Here is an 18,109-nt window from a genome sequence, read left to right as displayed (position 1 = left end):
ATTCGAAAGCATAAATTCAGTTATGTAACTTTACTAATAACCCACCTTTTTCGTTTTCTTTGTATCTACAAATGCCAACTGGAATCTCTGCTTGAAACATAGAGCCCACCATAATCTCCTATTTAAAAAAATAACAAAAAACATCAGTAAGATCTAGGAGAACAGATGTTATATCCTTTTTCTAGCCTTACAATCTTCTCAGCAAATTGGTTCTGTTTTTGTTTTTGTTTTTGTCATGAAATACAGATACAACCAATTAACTAGCTCAGAACCAATTAACTAGCTCAGGAGTATTGAGAGAATGCATGAGTTAGTAACAGACAAGAGCCCGGATATGATTAGATAAAATATCAGTAATAATGGGGTGAAATGCAGTGTAGACAATACTACTTCAAAGCACAGAGAAAGAGACATAAAAGTGAATTTTGATAATTCAACTAATAAGATAACTGCAAAACAACGAAAAACCAGAAAGGCAAATTCAGATATTTTAGGAGCATCTACCCTGAGACAGTGGTCTTAAAATATGGTCCCCTGTATCAGCAGCATTAGTGTCACCTGGGAAGCTGTTAAAAATGCAAACGCTCAGGTCCCACTCCAGCCCGAATGAATCAGAACCTCTAGGGACAGGACTCAGTGATTAGCATTTTAACAAACTCTCTAGGTGATTCTGTCATACACTCAAATCTGAGAAGCAGAGTTTTGAGGTAAGAGAAATAACAAAACAGGTTTGTATAAAGGTCGTGTGAGCCACACGGATGAAACTCCAGTTAATGCCTGACTTACTAAACAACACATCTTGAAAAGTAACCTCCCCTGCCTCAGACATAATTAAATCTTAGTGTAGGAAGTCTGATAATCACATCTGCAGAGTCAGATCGCAGATTAGGGGAAACTGTTCGGAAAGGCAACTGGAGGCTGGGCATGGTGACTCACACCCATCATCCCAGCACTGTGGGATCCGAGGAGGGAGGATTGCTTGCGGCCGGGAGTTCAAAACCAACCCAGGCAACACAATGAAGCCTCTTCTCTACAAAAAACACCAAAATAGCTGAGTGTGGTGACGCATGCCTCAGTTCCAGTTACTTGGAAGGTTGAGACGGAAAGATTGCCCGAGTCAAAAGGCCAAGGCTGTGGTGAGCTGTGATCGTGCCACACCACTCCAGCCTGGATGACAGAGTAAGATTCTGACTCTGAAAGAAAAAAAAAAGAAAGGCGATTAGAAATCACCGCTGATGAGAGTTCACAATGCTCGGGAACCAACATCACATGGGCCATCTTTTGTCTGGTGGCTAAACATTAAGAACAAATTCACAAGAATTTCCAAAATGAAGACTTGGTCACGAAAGGTACAAAATAATGGTCCAGGAGGTTTAGATGACTCTTAGAATTTGAAAAGCTCCCCTCTCCTGCTGCTTTTGTCCCTGACATTAGAATCTCATTTTATCCAGTATAATTCCAAAGACAAGCTCTATGTAATAAAGTTATTGCTATCCCTGTATAGAAAAGTCAGTCTTTATCATGACCAGTTTTCTAAAAAGAATATAGTACTCAACACATTTTCTCCACTCACACACAGGAATTCTCTTCACAACTACTATCACACCTTGTGCCTCTTCCATCTTTACTCACCAAGTCTACCAACCCTGGTTGGGGTGCTTCTAAAAGTACCAAAGCCTGATCCTGCTCAGGCCAATTAAGTCAGAATCTATGGACAAAGGCTCTGGTAGTAAGTACTTAAGAGTTCCCCAAGTGAAGTCTACCATGAAGCCAGAGCTGAGAACGTCTGGAAGAGTATAGAGACAGGCACTTCCCTTTTCCTATGGAGTTCAGAACACTTCTTTTCACCTGCTACTTTGTTCTGTAGCATAAAAAAAGGGAAGGGAAATAGCATTTACGATCATTATGTACCAGGTATCATATATGTAGTTTTCATTTAACCTTCACCAAGACCCATAAGGCTGTCATTGTTATTTCCAAATCATATGCAAGATGAAGCTAAAACAAAATTAATTTTCTCAGGAACACACAATTAGTAGTACATCCTAGAGTTATAGCAACTTAGACTTGACTTCAAAGCTGTTTCCACAACCCTAGTTTCTCTTTTTTATTTTGAGTTGGGGTTTCACTGCCACCCAGGCTGGAGGACAGTGGGACAATCACAGCTCACCCCAGTCTTGACTCCTTCTGTCCAGCCTCCCAAGAAGCTGAGACTACAGGTATGCAACTACCACATCTGGCTGTTTTTTTATTTTTGTAGAGACAAGGTGTCCTTATGATGTATAGGCTGGTCTCGAACTCCTGGCCTCAAGCAATTCTCTCATCTTGTCCTCCAAAGTTACAGGTGTGAGCCACCACAGCCAGTTTCCCTGACCCTAGTTTCTATAATAAACCAATTTCATCATGTAAAAGCCTTAAAAGAATGAATCTCTAAAATCTCAAAAATTATTTACTACAACAAAATCATACTGAAAAAATACAATCAGAATTTACTGTGGCGTACACTTCATTAAATAATTTTTTTTCTGAGGAAGGTTGGGCTATTCCCTCCAGCAATTAAAGTTTCCCCTCTCCCATGTTCTCCCTCATCATCTGAGCTTTTAGTTCCTTCATTAAGAAAATAAAAATACTGACTGCTTCATCAAATACTCTACTGGAGACTCCAGACACAAAAACAATTACTACATGTGGAATAAAGACATATATAAGCTTGCATGTTGGTGGAAATTAGCAATTAAGAGGATTCCCACGCACTCTAACTTTTTGCATCTTAATTTCTACACGGTGTAGGAATCAGATGAAAACTGGATTGAAAAGCACTTGCCTGAATAGGTCACACAAACAGTAAATAACTTTCGTGAGCCTCGTTTTCTGTCTTCAGTCCTACTGCTCACACTAATTCACAAACACTGCAGACTAGGCTAATCGTCCCTTGTCATTCTAACTCACAATGATGTCTCTCCTAACTCCTACAGCTTTTTGTGGATATCATTCAATTTAACATTTACTTATGTTATACTTGGATAACTTCTTTCAAGGACTGTCCCTCCAACTTGCAACAAAAACATAAGCTTCTTGGGAAAAGGGACTCCTGCCTCTTACTAGTTACGTATACAACAGGCATTCGATCACTACCAAATGTGGAAAATGATGCCTCTCCAACTCTTTGGCTCTAGTCACTAATTATTAATAATGACCTAGACACTCTACTGTTGCTAGAGAACAGAATGCATGTCTATGAGAAATATTCCTTTGGAAGCCCACAAAGAGATCAACTCTGGCTGAAGTCTACATCCTTAACCTGCCCACACAAAGTTCATCTGAGTATTTCACCTTTCCTAAATGAAACTCTAAATATGAGATGCTCCCTTATTTTAGTTAGCAAGAGGGTCAGTTCTTTTTTAAGTTTGTGCCAGGCATCCTAAACCAGACAACTTTCAACCAACAGCAACAACAAAAGTCAGTCATGAAGAAAGTTCAAAGTATTAACCAACTAAGTAATTAAATAATCTTGACTTTACAAGTACAAAACAACCTACTCAATTTGATATCTGTACTATTCTGCTTCCAACATATGACCGCTCAGGCACTAAATTTAAGTAGGAAGAAGAACAGCAAAAAAACTTAATGGGATTTTGTTTTAAGAGGACAGAGCAGAGGATCCACCTCTAAACAAGAGTAACATCGTTTCTCCTTTATAAATAATTTGTTTTAACCAATTAACAAACATTTTTTCTTTTTAAGAGATGGGGTCTCAAAAGAGATGGGCTAGCCTCAAACTCCTGGACTCATTAAGTGATCTTCCTGCCTCAGACTCCCAAGTATCTGGTAAGACAGGGGTGCACCAATGCACCTGGCTAATTCCAATAACATTTTCATTTCCTAAGAGGTCAATTCCTTTCCAACAACTTAAAACTTAAACTAAAATTCTTTAATTTAACTGTATGATTAATTATCTAATGCTATATAACTTTATAATTAAAAGCTAATGTTAATATAGTATCTTTAGATTCATTTTAGAAATTAACTTATTTCATTCTATATAGTTCTAGGAAAGCCAAATCTGTATCTTTACACAATATACTTATTAGTTATATACATCAACATTAAATTCAATCATTCTGAAAGTTCTCCCTTTATAAAGTAATATACAACAGAAAACCTGCAAACTAAACTATTAAACAAAATCTACTGAATAAATACCAAACCCTCCACAATTACTTTCCACTTAAAAAATGCATATAAAATTTTTACATGGTAACAAAAGTCTATTTCACCACTAGTTGGGACTAGATCAGAAATTTGGTTTCTAATCTTGGAATACTATCTCCACAAAATCCAATTCTTTTCATACCACCACCTTATTTTATAAAAAGACAAATGTATCTCTCAGATGTATTCAGGGGAATGTGAACATTTACCAGACACTTAAATGTCACAAAAGAACTTTTATCAACTTTATCAATATATATAATTAGCAAAAGCATAATTACACTTAGCCTTTTTTGTATTAATTTATGTAAGTTTTGGGAAAATATCATTCTAACTACCTTTTTCCAGTCTTCTGATGGAATATAATCTTCATCTTCTTCAGATTCTTCTTCTATTTCACTGTCTAGAATAAATAAGACATCAATACTATAAAACGATTGCTTATCCTGCCCACATCTATATATGCGTATATTATTTTTATATCCATTATCATGTATTTGGATACCCAAAGGTATCTCTCATGAGTCATGCCAAGACACTTCTAATGAAATAATCAGTATCTTCACACTAAAAACCAAAAAAACATCAAAAAGCCATAAACCTTCTAGGCTACTGTATTCTCATAAAAAGGTTTCTTTGAAAAAACATACCTGATTTAGAGTTAAGATAATCTGCTTCTAACCCTCATCCTGCCTACAACAGCCTGGTGACAGAATACAATGTATGATCACAATTTTTTTACTTATAAAATGAGGATTTAGACAAAACAGTGATTTCTGCCCAATGCTCCTTGGAACAGTGGGACTTCGACAGCTCTACCGTAGGAGGAGCATGTGGAGGAAAGGTGTGTGTGAAGAATCCCACTCTCCCCAACCTCCATTTTATTCAAAGGAAAGAAGATGTCTGTTGACACCTGGAAACAAGAATGTATTTACATAGAGGGGTAGGACATCTGAAACTATCAGACTGCTAGCATTTTGCAAATCCATAATGGCATATGACATTCAAAAGGACATCACATGTCGAAATAGTTCTTCTGGAGGCTGAGGTGGCAGAATGGCTTGAGGCCAGGAGTTCCAGACCAGCCTGGGCAACACAGTGAGATCCCCATCTCTACAAAAAATAATTTTTAAAAAACTAGCTGGGTGTGGTGGGGCATGCCAGGAGTCTTAGCTACTTGGTAGGCTGAGATGGGAGGACTGCTTAAGCCCAAAAGGTGGAGGCTGCAGTAAGCGACAATCATACCACTGCCCCCCAGCCTGAACAACAGAATAAGACCCTGTCTCAAAACAAAAAAAAAAAAAAGGAAATTAATTCTTCCTATGAAAAAGCTAAGATAGGTGGTACATGTACAACTGAAATACCAAATTATAAGTAGAAAATAAATATAACTTCAAGAGGCAAAGCAGTCACTTAGCATCCCACTTTTAAGCAAACTTTGACAATGGACCTCCTCTTTGTTTAACTAATGAAATGTCACCCCAGCCTGAGCAACAAAGGGAGACCTCATTTCTACAAAAAAACAAAATCAAAAGCATTGCCAGGTGTGGTGGTGCGTGCTTATAGTTTCAGCTACTTTGCAGGCTGAGGTAGAAGGACTGCCTGAGCCCAGGAGGTCGAGGCTGTGGTGAGCCATGATTGAGCCACGATTGTGCATTCTAGGCAGGGTGACAGAGTGAGAGCCACCCTGACTCAAAAGAGAAGAAAAAAAAAGAAACGCTACATTTTCTCCAATCTTAAAGTTACCACATTTATTTCAGTAACTAATCTCTCTTTATATGAATACACTTTTCACTTGAACCAGATCATTGATTAAAACTCACATTATTTGGGGAAATATACAAAATTATTAGCAGTACTATACCCAATTCTAAACTAATGTGCAACAAATCATTAATACAAAGCAGTAGCCATGTCTAATCTGTTATTACCTTACTCATATTTCATGAGTGGCTATTTTTCTTCATGTGTTTTTCTTCCTGTTAAAGTATAGGAATTCAGGTTGGGCATGGTGGCTCACACCTGTAATCCCAAACTTTGGGAGGATTGCTTGAGTCTAGGAGTTCGAGATCAGCCTAGGCAATATAGCAAAACCTTGTCTCTACAAACAAACAAACAAAAAAATTAGCCAGGGACAGTGCCAGTTACTCAGGAGGCTAAAGCAGAAGGAGAGCCTTGAGCCCAAGATATCTAGGCTACAGAGAGCCATGACTGTGCCACTACACTCCAATGTGGGCAACAAAGTGAAACCGTGACTCAAAAAAATAGAATTAAATTAAAATAAAAGGCTGGTCGTGGTGGCTCAAGCCTGAAATCCCAGCACTTTGGGAGGCAGAGGTGAGAGGATTGCCTGAGCCTAGGGGTTTGAGACCAGCATAGGCAACTTGGTGAGACCTCATCTCTACATTAAAAAAAAAAAAAAAAAACTAGCCAGGCATGGTGGCATGTGCCCTGTGGTACCAGCTACTTGGAAGGCTGAGGTGGAAGGCTTGCCTGAGCCCAGCAGGTCGAGGCTGTGGGGGCCGTGAGCATGCCACTGCACTCCAGCCTGGGTGACAGAGTGGGACTCCAAGTCAAAAATAAATAAATAAAGTGTAAAAATTTAGACCACAGATTTAAACTAATAACACTGATGACTGACTTGTTCTTTCAAAAAGCTGTCTTCTAGAGTAATGATTCATGCTGAGAATGAAACAGGGTAGAGCATAAATGTTGCCTCGACTACTGATCACAGGCCATCCCTGACTAGATTAGATTACAGCTGTAAAAACAACTAGAGAAGTTCCTTCTATATATGATGTCTTCCTACCTCAAGAGTCAACCACTTCTTTTTGGAGTTGCCGATTAGAAAAAGCAATGCTTGTGAATATACCTATAAAAGGCTAAGAGGAAAAGAAACCGGAAAATGGAAACTAAGGGAAAGAGTGTGAGAAATAAAAAGATGACCACAACAAATACAATTAAAACCAGGTCAAGAAAAATGTACAAAACATCCAAAGTAAAGAAGCCATGACACGAACATCTGAAGTCAAGCAGTACATGACAATTACCACTGACAACAGGGCCCCTCCACCGCTCAACTAATAACCTATAGCAAAATCTATTTACTACTAAAAGAGACGTCGGAGTAAATGAACTTAAAAAGACCAGTGGGAGCCGGGCTCGGTGGCTCAGCCTGTAATAACGCGCTTTGGGAGGCTGAGATGAGTGGATTGCCTGAACCCGCGGGTTCGAGACCCACCTGGGCAACTTGGCAAGATCTCATCTCTACAATAAATCAAAAATTAGCCAGGCGTGGTAGTGTGCGCCTGCAGTTCCAGCTACTTGGAAGGCTGAGGCAGAAGGAACGCCAGAGCCCAGTAGGTTGAGGCTGCAGTGGCCAGGAGTGGCCATTGCACTCCAGTCTGGGCGACAGTGAGACTCTAACTCAAAAAAAAAAGACCAGTGGGGAAAACATGAGCGTTTTAGTAATATATAAAACAGTAAAAATTGTATCCAAACCATAGCAACCAATTAACACTTACTTGTATCAAAGTATTTACACCGACGTGGACGAATTATTTCCTGGGCATCTTGAGAAGCAACAGATTGTGATGGATCATCATTGGAAGACTGAGTTTCATCCTCCTGACCTGAAGAATCCTTTATGTTCTCTTCCTATAGAATAATAAATTTCTTTGAAATATAAAGAAAACTGTTGCAGATGAAAGGCCATAGTGTTCAAATTTTGTTCAAAATATAACTGGAAGAGTAAAACGAATACCCTAAATGTAACATGTTGTTTGGGGTTAGCTCCTGGAACAGGAGAAAGTACATTAGTGAAAAACCCAGTGAAATCTGACTACCGGTAGCTAGCGGTATTATACTAGTGTTGACTTAGTTTTGATAAATAGATCACTACATAAGAGGTTAACCTGAGGTGAAGAACATGTAGAAAATTTCTATTATCTTTAAACCTCTTCTATAAATCTAAAGTTATTTCAAAATAAAATAAAAATAAATACAGAACTGCCAATTCGTCTTTATTATTTAAAAACAATAGCATTTTTTTAAGAAGTTGGTAAAAATTTAGAATAATCACTGGAGAAAAAGAAGTCTGGAATGACACAGACCAAACTGCTACCTTTTCAGGAGTAGATTATAGCAGATTTCCAATTTTCATATTCAATCTTTCTATAATATCTTAGTTTTTTAACATTTAAACATACTGCTTTTTTAAAATTAAAGAGTTCCTAGAGAACGCATCCTGTGTCTAAAAAATAAAAATAAATAAAACTCAAAGAGTAACGATCATAAAAACAAGTAACCAAAATTAATGCATTAAGAAATTTTAACTTCAACAAGAATAGAGACTACAATCTTGAACATAAATGCATATAGACCTACTTTATTTTCCCCACTGCAGCCACTGTTGTCATCATTATCAGCATCTTCGTCATCTTCCCCTTCTTCTTCCTCTTCTTCCTCTTCCTCATCCTCTTCAGGTAACTGAACAGTACTGTCATAACCATAAAGGCTGAGAAGTTCATGAATTGGCATGTCGCCTTCCTAAATAAACCAAAATAAAAGTCAATTTCTGAATCAGTGACATTTCAGATTCCTAAGCTATAATTCATAAATCTACAGAGTATCCATTCTATACAGCAGAGTACTCTAAGAACTGTATGAAGAATTCTCAAACCATAAAAAGAAAAACTAAAATGTTTCTGAAACCCGGAATATTTCAATCTTTTAAATATTTCTATAAAACTAACCAATTATACTTGTTAACAATAAAATCTTTAAGTATAATTAAAAAGTGACATTCAGTCAGGTACAATGGCTCACACCTGTAATCTCAGCATTTGGGAGGCCAAGGTGGGAGAACCACTTGAGCCCAGGAGTTTAAGACCAGCCTGGGCTATATAGTGAAACCCTATCTCTACAAAAAATTAAAAAATTAGCCAGGCATGGTGGCACATGCCTGTAGTCCCAGCTACTCGGGAGGTGAAGGAAGACTGCCTAAGCCCAGGAGGTCAAGGTTGTGATAAGCCAGGATCATGCCACTGCACTCCAGTTAGGGTCTGAACTCAAAAAAGAAAAAAAAAAGTGACACTGGTTTAAAAATTGACTATTCTTTTTTCAATAAATTCAGGATATACACACTGACAGTCAGTTAACATTATACATGGATGCTCATTAATAAAAGTACCATACTTAATGTGGGGGTGGAAAGATAGAATAATTAAAAAACAGGCCGGGTATGGTGGCTCACGCCTGTAATTCCAGCACTTTGGGAGGCTGAGGTGAGAGGACTGCTTGAGCCCATGAGTTCAAGACCAGCCTGGGCAACATAGCAAGACCCGTCTCTACAAAAAAAATTAATAATCAGTTGGGCATGGTGGTACATGCCTATAGTCCCAGCTACTCAGAAGGCTGAGGTGGAACACCTGAGCGCAAGAGTTTGAGGCTGCAGTGAGCTGTGGTCATGTCACTGCACTCCAGCCTGGTCAACAGAGTGACTTGACTCAAAAAAATAATAGTAATAATTAGAAAGCAGACGTAAACTAAGTTAGCAAATCCAGACAGGGAGATGAAATTCACAGCCCAGCTCAAACACACTGCAAGAAAAACAGTGACATTATATAGGAACAATACTGGATGATATCAGTCATATATTCTTTTCTACAGTAATCGCCATTCACACATAAAACCATCTCATCAATCTTTATCATCTATTATACATAACTGTTATATTATCTCTACTCCACAGATGGGGAAACAAAGGCTGACAGATTAGGCAAATTCTTCAAAAATTACACTAGTTATAAGTAACAGAGCCAGATTTAAACACTCCAACTCCAAAAGCCCATACTCTTGTCAGTACATCAGGGATGTCTCAGCCAGGACTCTCCCACAATCCCCCACAAAAAACACACTCTATGGATGAAATGAAGATGAAGAATAGCCACATGCAGTGAAATGGAACAGCTTTCTATAACAGGTACTCACTCTAATCAGTAATCAAGTAAAGGATCAGAGAAACACAACAGAATTCTAACTATAAAAGGAAAACTGAACCCAAGGCACCTGGACATATTATGCACACACGCACCCATATACCACACCACACACATGCTCTGAAGCAAAACAGGAAACAGTTTAGAAGTTAAAAAAAAAAAGGGTAATAATGAAATAAGACATGTTTTACATTTTTGATTCATGGACAGAAATAAGTCTAGCCCATGTTAAACACATTGCTACAGTGCAGATGGGTAAATCAAACTGGATAATACATGATGGTACTAACACTTAGATCATACAATTAGCCCCCATCACTTCAAATCCATGCACAAGAAGCAATCTAATGTTAATAATCGGAAAAGGTTTCTTTCTTTTTTTTGAGTCAGAGTCACTCTGCCACCTAGGCTGGAGTGCGGGGCACATTTACAGCTGCTGCAGTCTCAACCTCCTGGGCTCAGGCAACCCTTCCACCTCAGCTTTCCAAGTAGCTAGAACCTATAAGCACGTGCTACCATGCCTGGTTAACTGTTTTACTTACTGCAGAGACAAGGTCTCGCCAAGTTGCCCAGGCTGGTAATCCCCTGGGCTCAGGTAATCCTCTGCCTCTGCGTCCCAAAGTGCTGGGATGACAGGCATGAGGCTCCGCACCTGATCTAAGATTTTCTTATGAGAAGAAAATGTCAGTTAACACTTCCAGTTCTCATTGTAAATAAATATTCCAGTTATAAATCAGTTCGTGAATCCATTTCTGAAAGAGAAATCAATTGTGAGAGCCCCTAATTAACTGCAGAAGTTACAGCCTGAGAAGGGGTAGCCCTGGCAAGGAATGACCAGCTGGCATATTTGACAGCTCTCATACTGTGGTCCTCAGAGCACAACACAAACCGTGCTTCAGGATCTGGTCCATGTACAAAGAAGCTGGTTCAGGACATTGATAAATAGGAGCTTGAAGAGTCAGTATTTAAGAACTAAGATAAAACTAAAAGGAGATAGAAAGAGAATAAGAGAAAGACAGAAAAAGACAGTTTATACATAACAACAACAAATAGCTGCCACATGTGTCTTATATGTATCAGGCATTTGTGAGCGGTACTGGGATTTCATTGTCTTTTCCTCTCAAGAATGAAAGCAAAGTCAAAACAATACACAAACTCATTAGATCTTTAAAAGTAACAGATGCAGCGTTTGCTACCATTATTCAGAAATAAGGGAAATAAGCAGGGAAACATCAGCAGAGACTTTACTACAATACCTATATACGGGCCAGGCATGGTGTCTCATGCCTATAATCCCAGCACTTTAGGAGGCAGAGGCGACAGAACTGCCTGAGCCCAGGGGTTCAAGACCAGCCTGGGAAACTTGGCAAGACCCCCATCTTTACAATTAAAAAAAAAAAATTAGCCAGGTGTGGGGGCATGTGCCTGTCATTCCAGCTACCTGGAAAGCTGATGTGGAAGGACAGCCTGAGCCCAGCAGGTCAAGGCTGCAGTGGCCGTGATTGTGCCACTGCACTCCCTCCTGGGCAACAGAGTGAGTCTCTGACTCAAAAACAAAACCTACATATAATACCTAGATTTCCTAACTTTTCTTAGGCTCACATCCTGCACCCCAGAATCAGCAGGTTTAGCAACTGAAGTAACTTCTGTGAATAAGAGCCCAAACAGGAAAAATGCTTTCGTCTAACCAGTTTGCAACTAACGTTTACACAGGTTTGAGAATTCATGAAAAACTTGTTTCATATTTATTTCATTCCTAAAACTATCCGAATATATATTATTACTATCCCTCACCCCCCACTTTTTTTTTGAGTTGGAGTCTCACTCAGTTGCCCAGGCTGGAGTGCAGGGGCAGCTCATGGCCACTGCAGCCTCGACTGCTGGGCTTAGGTAATTCTTCCACTTTAGCCTTCCAAGTAGCTGAAACTATAGGTGCTACTGTAAGTGCTGGAATCCAGCACCACTGACAAATACCTGATACATAGAAGATACATGGCAGCTATTTATTGTTGTGTATAAACTGTCTTTTCTGTGTCTTGCTCTTATTCTGTTTCTATCTCCTTTTAGTTTTACCTTAGTTCTTAAATACTGACTCTTCAAGCTCCTACGTATCAATGTCCTGAACCATACTCTAGGTGGTCCTTTGAGACCACATAGCTAGTTAAAAAGGCAGTGCTCTATTTTAAACTCACCTTCTGACTAGACCGTGGCACTTGGTTCACTCTAAGAGGTAGATTATCAATCAAATAAATGTCCTCAGGTTCTCTCTGCCCTTCGTCTGTCTTACTTAGGGGCATTAGAATCACCTTGAGGGGTTACTGAAACAAGCTGCTGGGCCTCAGCCTGAGTTTCTGACCTAGTAGGTCTTACTTAGATGAAGACTGAGAATCTGTATTTTTAAGAAAAAATTCTCAGGTGATGCTGATGTTCCTGGTATAGAACCATCAATTTCACCGGCATGGTGGCTCTCGCCTACTGTAATCTCAACAGGCGAGAAGACTGTCTGAGTCCAGGGGTTCGAGACCAACCTGAACAACTTGGCGAGACCTCGTCTCTACAACAAATCAAAAAACTGGCCAAGTGTGGTGTCATGTTCCTGTAGTTCTAGCTACTTGGGAGGTGGAGACAGAAGGCTCCTCTGAGCCCAGCAAGTCAAGGCTGCAGTGGCTGTGAGCTTGCCACTGCCCTCCAGCCTGGACAACGTAGTGAGATTCCGACTCAAAAGAAAGAACTATCAATTTCACAGGTAGGACAACTGCAAATCAGCCTTTCCAGTAGGAGATGAACATTATCTCTAATAAAGCTCATCATATCACATATATTCTATATATGATATATGACATCCACCTTAATGACACTTGTCAGAAGAACAAGTGACATACTAATCGATGGCAAAAGGTTTTTTAAAACTACTATCAAGAATGTAGAATGTCTGACACCCATAGGCTAGATCAAGATTTTTCCTTCTTGGATACACAGATGAGGGCTTTGACTCATTCTATAAAAATTCATTTCTCAGAGAAAAACTCAGCAACACCTCCAATATTGACTAAGCAGAGAACAGAGAGAGTCAAAAGTGTCTTGATCACAGTGCATTTAGAGGAGAAATGCCTGAATTAGAAGAAACAGTAACAAAATCGGCAGAGATGGAAAAAAGTCATTCAAATCAGAGGAAATAATAAAAGTACAGGTATAGAAACAAAAATGAATAATCAGATCACCCCAATTAAGAGTAGACATACAATCTATAGTAACTTAAAGCAAAATCATTTCAAAAGACCATACATTACTGAAAGATCAGTTGCAGATTACTGCAAGTCAGGGTTGGTATTTTTACCTACTTTTTCTAGCTTTACCTAGTTCCTAGTTTTTAAAGGAATGTTTATTATATTCTACTTTTGACTCCATTTGAGAGTTGCTATTGAACACTTGTTAATGCTCTGAAAGAGCCTGGGAGAAACGACACACAAAACAACATGTTCAACATGAACTTAGGGAGGGAAGAGTCAGTTTGCCAAGGAGACTGAGCTAGGTGGGGAACCACTGCTTTCATTCTCCTGTAGTATGAAAAGAACCTAACCTAAATTAGTGGTCATGGGAAAAAAACACAGAACAAAAAACTGAAGTGACCCCACAAAAAAAACCAACAGGACTTAATCAGGGCTTAGGAGTGATGGAGGTCCTGGTGATGCTGGATCCCCGGCTCCACACATTCCTTGGACCCAGCTCCACATCCATACTGCTTCTCAAAGTTTCTTTTCAGTCAAGTTATCTTTAGATGGATTCTATCATGTGTATACAAAGTACCTTTGCCTAGTTTAGTATTATTTGGTATTAAACTTGAAACTTAACCTATCATCCAATATCAAGTTAGTAAGCAGCAAGGAAAAACTCATCACCACTGAGAATACAGGCTGGAGCTTGATAGTACTAAGAAAAGTATCTTATTTGACCTAAGGTATAACGATCTTGCAGCAAGCACCTGGCTACAATTATAATAAAAATGAGCATCAACTGTGATGAGGAATCCTGTCTGAAAGTGAAGCAGCACTTATATGTCCTTTGTGCTAATGGAAGTAGTCAAAAGACTTAAGCAAGCATAAACAAGTATCCTGTGAAGCTTGTTTATTGTGATCTGCCCTCCAATCCTTTCCCTCTCTCTTCTACCTCTATTCTTGTCTTCTCCCAGGAACCATTCTTTCCTCTATTCCAAGCATCGATTTTGATGGAAAGATCACTTCTGGGCCACAGTATCTAACATAATTGGAATCACTGTACATCCCATTGTAAATGGAGTAAGTGGACAGACTGTGAAGAGTAAGAAAAACAGGCATAGCACAAGACAGATAAAAATACAGGCATGTTGTCAGGCCTGGTGGCATATGCCTGTAATCCCAGGTACTTGGGAGGCTGAGGCAGGAGAATCACTTTAGCCCAGGAGTTCAAGACCAGCCTGGGTAACATAAACACTCTGTTGCCAAAAAAAAAACAAAACAGAAAACAGGAATGTGCACTGTACTTACAGATCATGCTTTAAGAAATGAGTTGTCTAAGCACTATATTAAAAAGTGAGGCAACTGTGTCTGCATAAGCTAAATAAAGTCTGGCTGGAAGTGGAAAGAATGGACTTAAAACTATCAAATGCGGGGAGCAGTGGTTCAAGCCTGTAATATCAGCACGTTGGGAGGTTGAGGCATGTGGGTTGCCTGAGTGCAGGGGTTCGAGACCAGTCTGGGCAACTTGGCGAGACCTCGTTTCTACAATACACCAAAAAAGTAGCTGGATGTGGTGGCACACATCTGTGGTTCCAGCGCATTGGAAGGCTGAGGTGGAAGGACTGCCTGAGCCTAGCAGGTCAAGACTGTGGTAGCCATGAGCGTACTACAGCACTCCAGCTTGGGCGACAGAGTGAGACTCCTACTCAAAAAATAAAATAAAAAAGTTATCAAACAGTGACAAACAACAGCATAAGGTTGGAGTGGCATCCATCTCCCAGCTGCAGAAAAGGTAGCTCCTTCTTTCCCTCACATCAGGAGGTCGATCATTAAGAAATGACTGTGGCAGCAGAGGCTGGCCTTCAAGTTAGGGCTCTGTAGGGAGACGAACACCCATACTCTTCATATACCTTACTGTAGCAAAACGGACTTCCTGATAAATACTAATGAAGAGCAGAGAAAGAAGCAGCTGATTTCCAGCCAGAAAAGCCTCAAGGACCACATCCAGATTGAACTAGAAAGATGGGCCTTAAGGTAAACAACCTCTTGACTGTAAGATAAACTATGAAGGAATGGAAGCAATGAACTCTTCTCTAGAATCCCCACATCAAGGCTTCTTTTGTATATATCTAATTCATGGTGTGTGCATACTTCATAAAAATCACAATCTCTCACATTTAATTCTTTTTTTTTTTTTTTGGAGTCAGAGTCTCGCTCTGTTGCCCAGCCTGGAGGGCAGAGGCACACTATGCTCAAGGCCACCCCAGTGTCAACCTGCTGGGCTCAGGCGATCCTTCCGCCTGAATCTATCAAGTAGCCAGAACTATAGGCATGCACTGCCACACCTGGCTAGTTTTTGTTGATATATTGTAGAGACAAGGTCTCACCAAGTTGCCCAAGCTGGTTTTGAAACCCTGAGCTCAGGCAATCCTCTCGCCATGGTTATTTTTATTTTTTTTTAAAGACAGGGTCTTGCTCTTTTGCCCAGGATGAAATGCATTGTCACAATTACAGTTCACTGCAACCTTGACCTCATGAGCTCAAGCAATCTTCTGGTCTCAGCTTCCTGAGTAATTGGAACTACAAGCATGTATCACCAGACCCGGCTAATTTATTTTTTTGTAGAAACAGAGTCTTGCTAGGTGACCCAGGCTGGCCTCCCATCTTGGTGTCCCAAAGTGCTGGGATTACAGGTATGAGCCATCATGCCTCGTCTCTCTCACATTTTAATCTTTATTCTCTAGCTCTGGAGATTCACTAGATGGAACACGTCTAGTACTTTAATGTGTATATTAAGAACTGGTATTGTTATAGTGTGATTTTTCCAAGATATACCTAAACACATAAAGATACTATGATCCTGATTTTCATTTTCCCAAATGGATTGCTACGCCCATGCAGTGTCTGAGTTTTGATAATTCATTAGGAAAACAGAGTTAGATTTTTGTTTGCTATAAATAGCAATACTCAGGTTTATTTCCTATGGGAATGATTTTGACACCCTTTCTAAGATCGCCACACTAAATTCTAACCCATATATTCAATTCTATTAAAACATTTAAATATTAGACTTACATAATTGAAATACCTTTTATATTGGACAAGATACACGTGTAAATGTAATAATACACATCAAAGCTTCTTCTATTAACAATTATTTTCACTGAAAACTTTAGAATTCCAATTTAATAAACTTAAAATCACATGCCATCAATGACCCCTGAATGAACCAACTGTCAGAGCTCTACTGTAATTACATCAAAAATTCATTTCATGAGACCAAAGTGCCCGGTGAAAAACACTACCAGCTCCTGACATAACTAATGTTTTGCTTCTATAAAAGCAAACCAGTAAATATGGCAAAATCGTGTTCACCTTTTAAAAATTAAAGCGCTGGGCTCGATGGCTCAGCCTGTAATCCTGTGCTTTGGGAGGTCGAGGTGAGTGGATTGCCTGAGCCCGTGGGTTCGAGACCCGCCTAGGCAATTTGGTGAGCCCTCATCTCTACAATAAATCAAAAAATCAGCCGGGCACAGTAGTACATGCCTATAATTCCAGCTTCTCGGAAGGTTGAGGCGGAAGGATCGCCAGAGCCCAGCAGGTCGAGGCTGTGGTGGCCGGGAGCGGCCACTGCACTCCAGTCTGTGCAACAGAGTGAGACTCCAACTCAAAAAATAAATAAATAAATAAATAAAAGCAAAAACAAAACCAGTTTGGTTTGGTTTATACCTAAAGAGTTTATAGCTACAAAAAATACAACATACTGACTCTTAACTAGCTTACCTCGGCTATGAATGAAAGCATTGGTGACTATGTGCTACTTAAACCTAAGCTCTAGGTCTTTCAAGGAGAAATTAGAGAAGAATCTGAGAAGGCATAAGACTATCTACAGTTCAAAGGATGATAAAGGTTGGTTTCAGCAAGGCACAGTGGTTCATGTCTGTAATCCCAGCACTTCGGGAGGCAGAGGTGAGAAAACTGCCTGAGCTTTGGGGTTTGAGACCAGGCTGGGCAACTTGACGAGATCTCATCTCTACAATAAATCAAAAAACTAGATGGGCATGGTGGTGCACGCCTGTGATTCCAGCTACTTGAAAGGCTGAGGCAGAAAGATCACCTGAGCCCAGCAGGTCAAGGCTGCGGTGGCTATGAGTGTGCCACTTTACAGCCTGGGTGTCAGAGTCAAAGATTCTGACCCAAAAAAAAAGGTTGGTTCCATTGTCACTTTCTTCCTTTCTCTATAAATAATTCTATTTTCATTACTATTTCCTAAGGAAGGGTCATTAATTATAAAGCAAATTTGGAGGGATTGGGGAAAAGTATGGAAGAAAGAAAAAACAGGAGAAAGCAATGACATGCCTAAAATTTTAGCAAAGCCCATTAGTAATTTTATACCAGTTAAATATAATAGTCCACCATCTGAAATAGAACAGCCATCATATTACCTCATAACCTATTACAAAAACCGTACTTGATTATTTCCTCTAATTAGTATTTGAGTTAATACAAAATGTGACAAGACTTTCTTATCGTTTTTTTTTTTGAGTTGGAGTCTCTGTCATCCAGGGTGGAGTGCAGTGGCACGCTCATGGCCACCGCAGCCTCAACCTGCCAGGTTCCAGAGATCCTTCCACCTCAGCTTTCCAAGCAGCTGGAACTACAGGCATGCACCACCATGCCCGG

At 39.7% G+C, this 18,109-nt stretch overlaps 1 protein-coding gene across 4 annotated transcripts in view; it reads right to left on the bottom strand.

The window, feature by feature from the left end:
• The window catches only part of MIER1 (MIER1 transcriptional regulator), a 61,534-nt gene that overhangs the window by 22,706 nt on the left and 20,719 nt on the right, over positions 1-18,109 (bottom strand). For all 4 annotated transcript variants that reach the window (XM_021706010.1, XM_008072207.1, XM_021706009.1 and 1 more), the window contains 4 exons: positions 8,599-8,760; positions 7,737-7,869; positions 4,551-4,615; positions 46-118 (listed from right to left, as the gene is read on the bottom strand). In XM_021706010.1, the coding sequence (XP_021561685.1) occupies positions 46-118; positions 4,551-4,615; positions 7,737-7,869; positions 8,599-8,760 (433 nt within the window). The remainder of the gene's footprint in view (positions 1-45; positions 119-4,550; positions 4,616-7,736; positions 7,870-8,598; positions 8,761-18,109) is intronic.

The sequence above is a fragment of the Carlito syrichta genome, unplaced genomic scaffold (assembly GCF_000164805.1).
Source record: "Carlito syrichta isolate Samal-C Ts95f unplaced genomic scaffold, Tarsius_syrichta-2.0.1 Scaffold314875, whole genome shotgun sequence".
Lineage (NCBI taxonomy): Eukaryota > Metazoa > Chordata > Mammalia > Primates > Tarsiidae > Carlito > Carlito syrichta.
The sequence above is the reverse complement of the archived record's forward strand: the minus strand, read 5'-3'. Positions and strand labels throughout refer to the sequence as shown.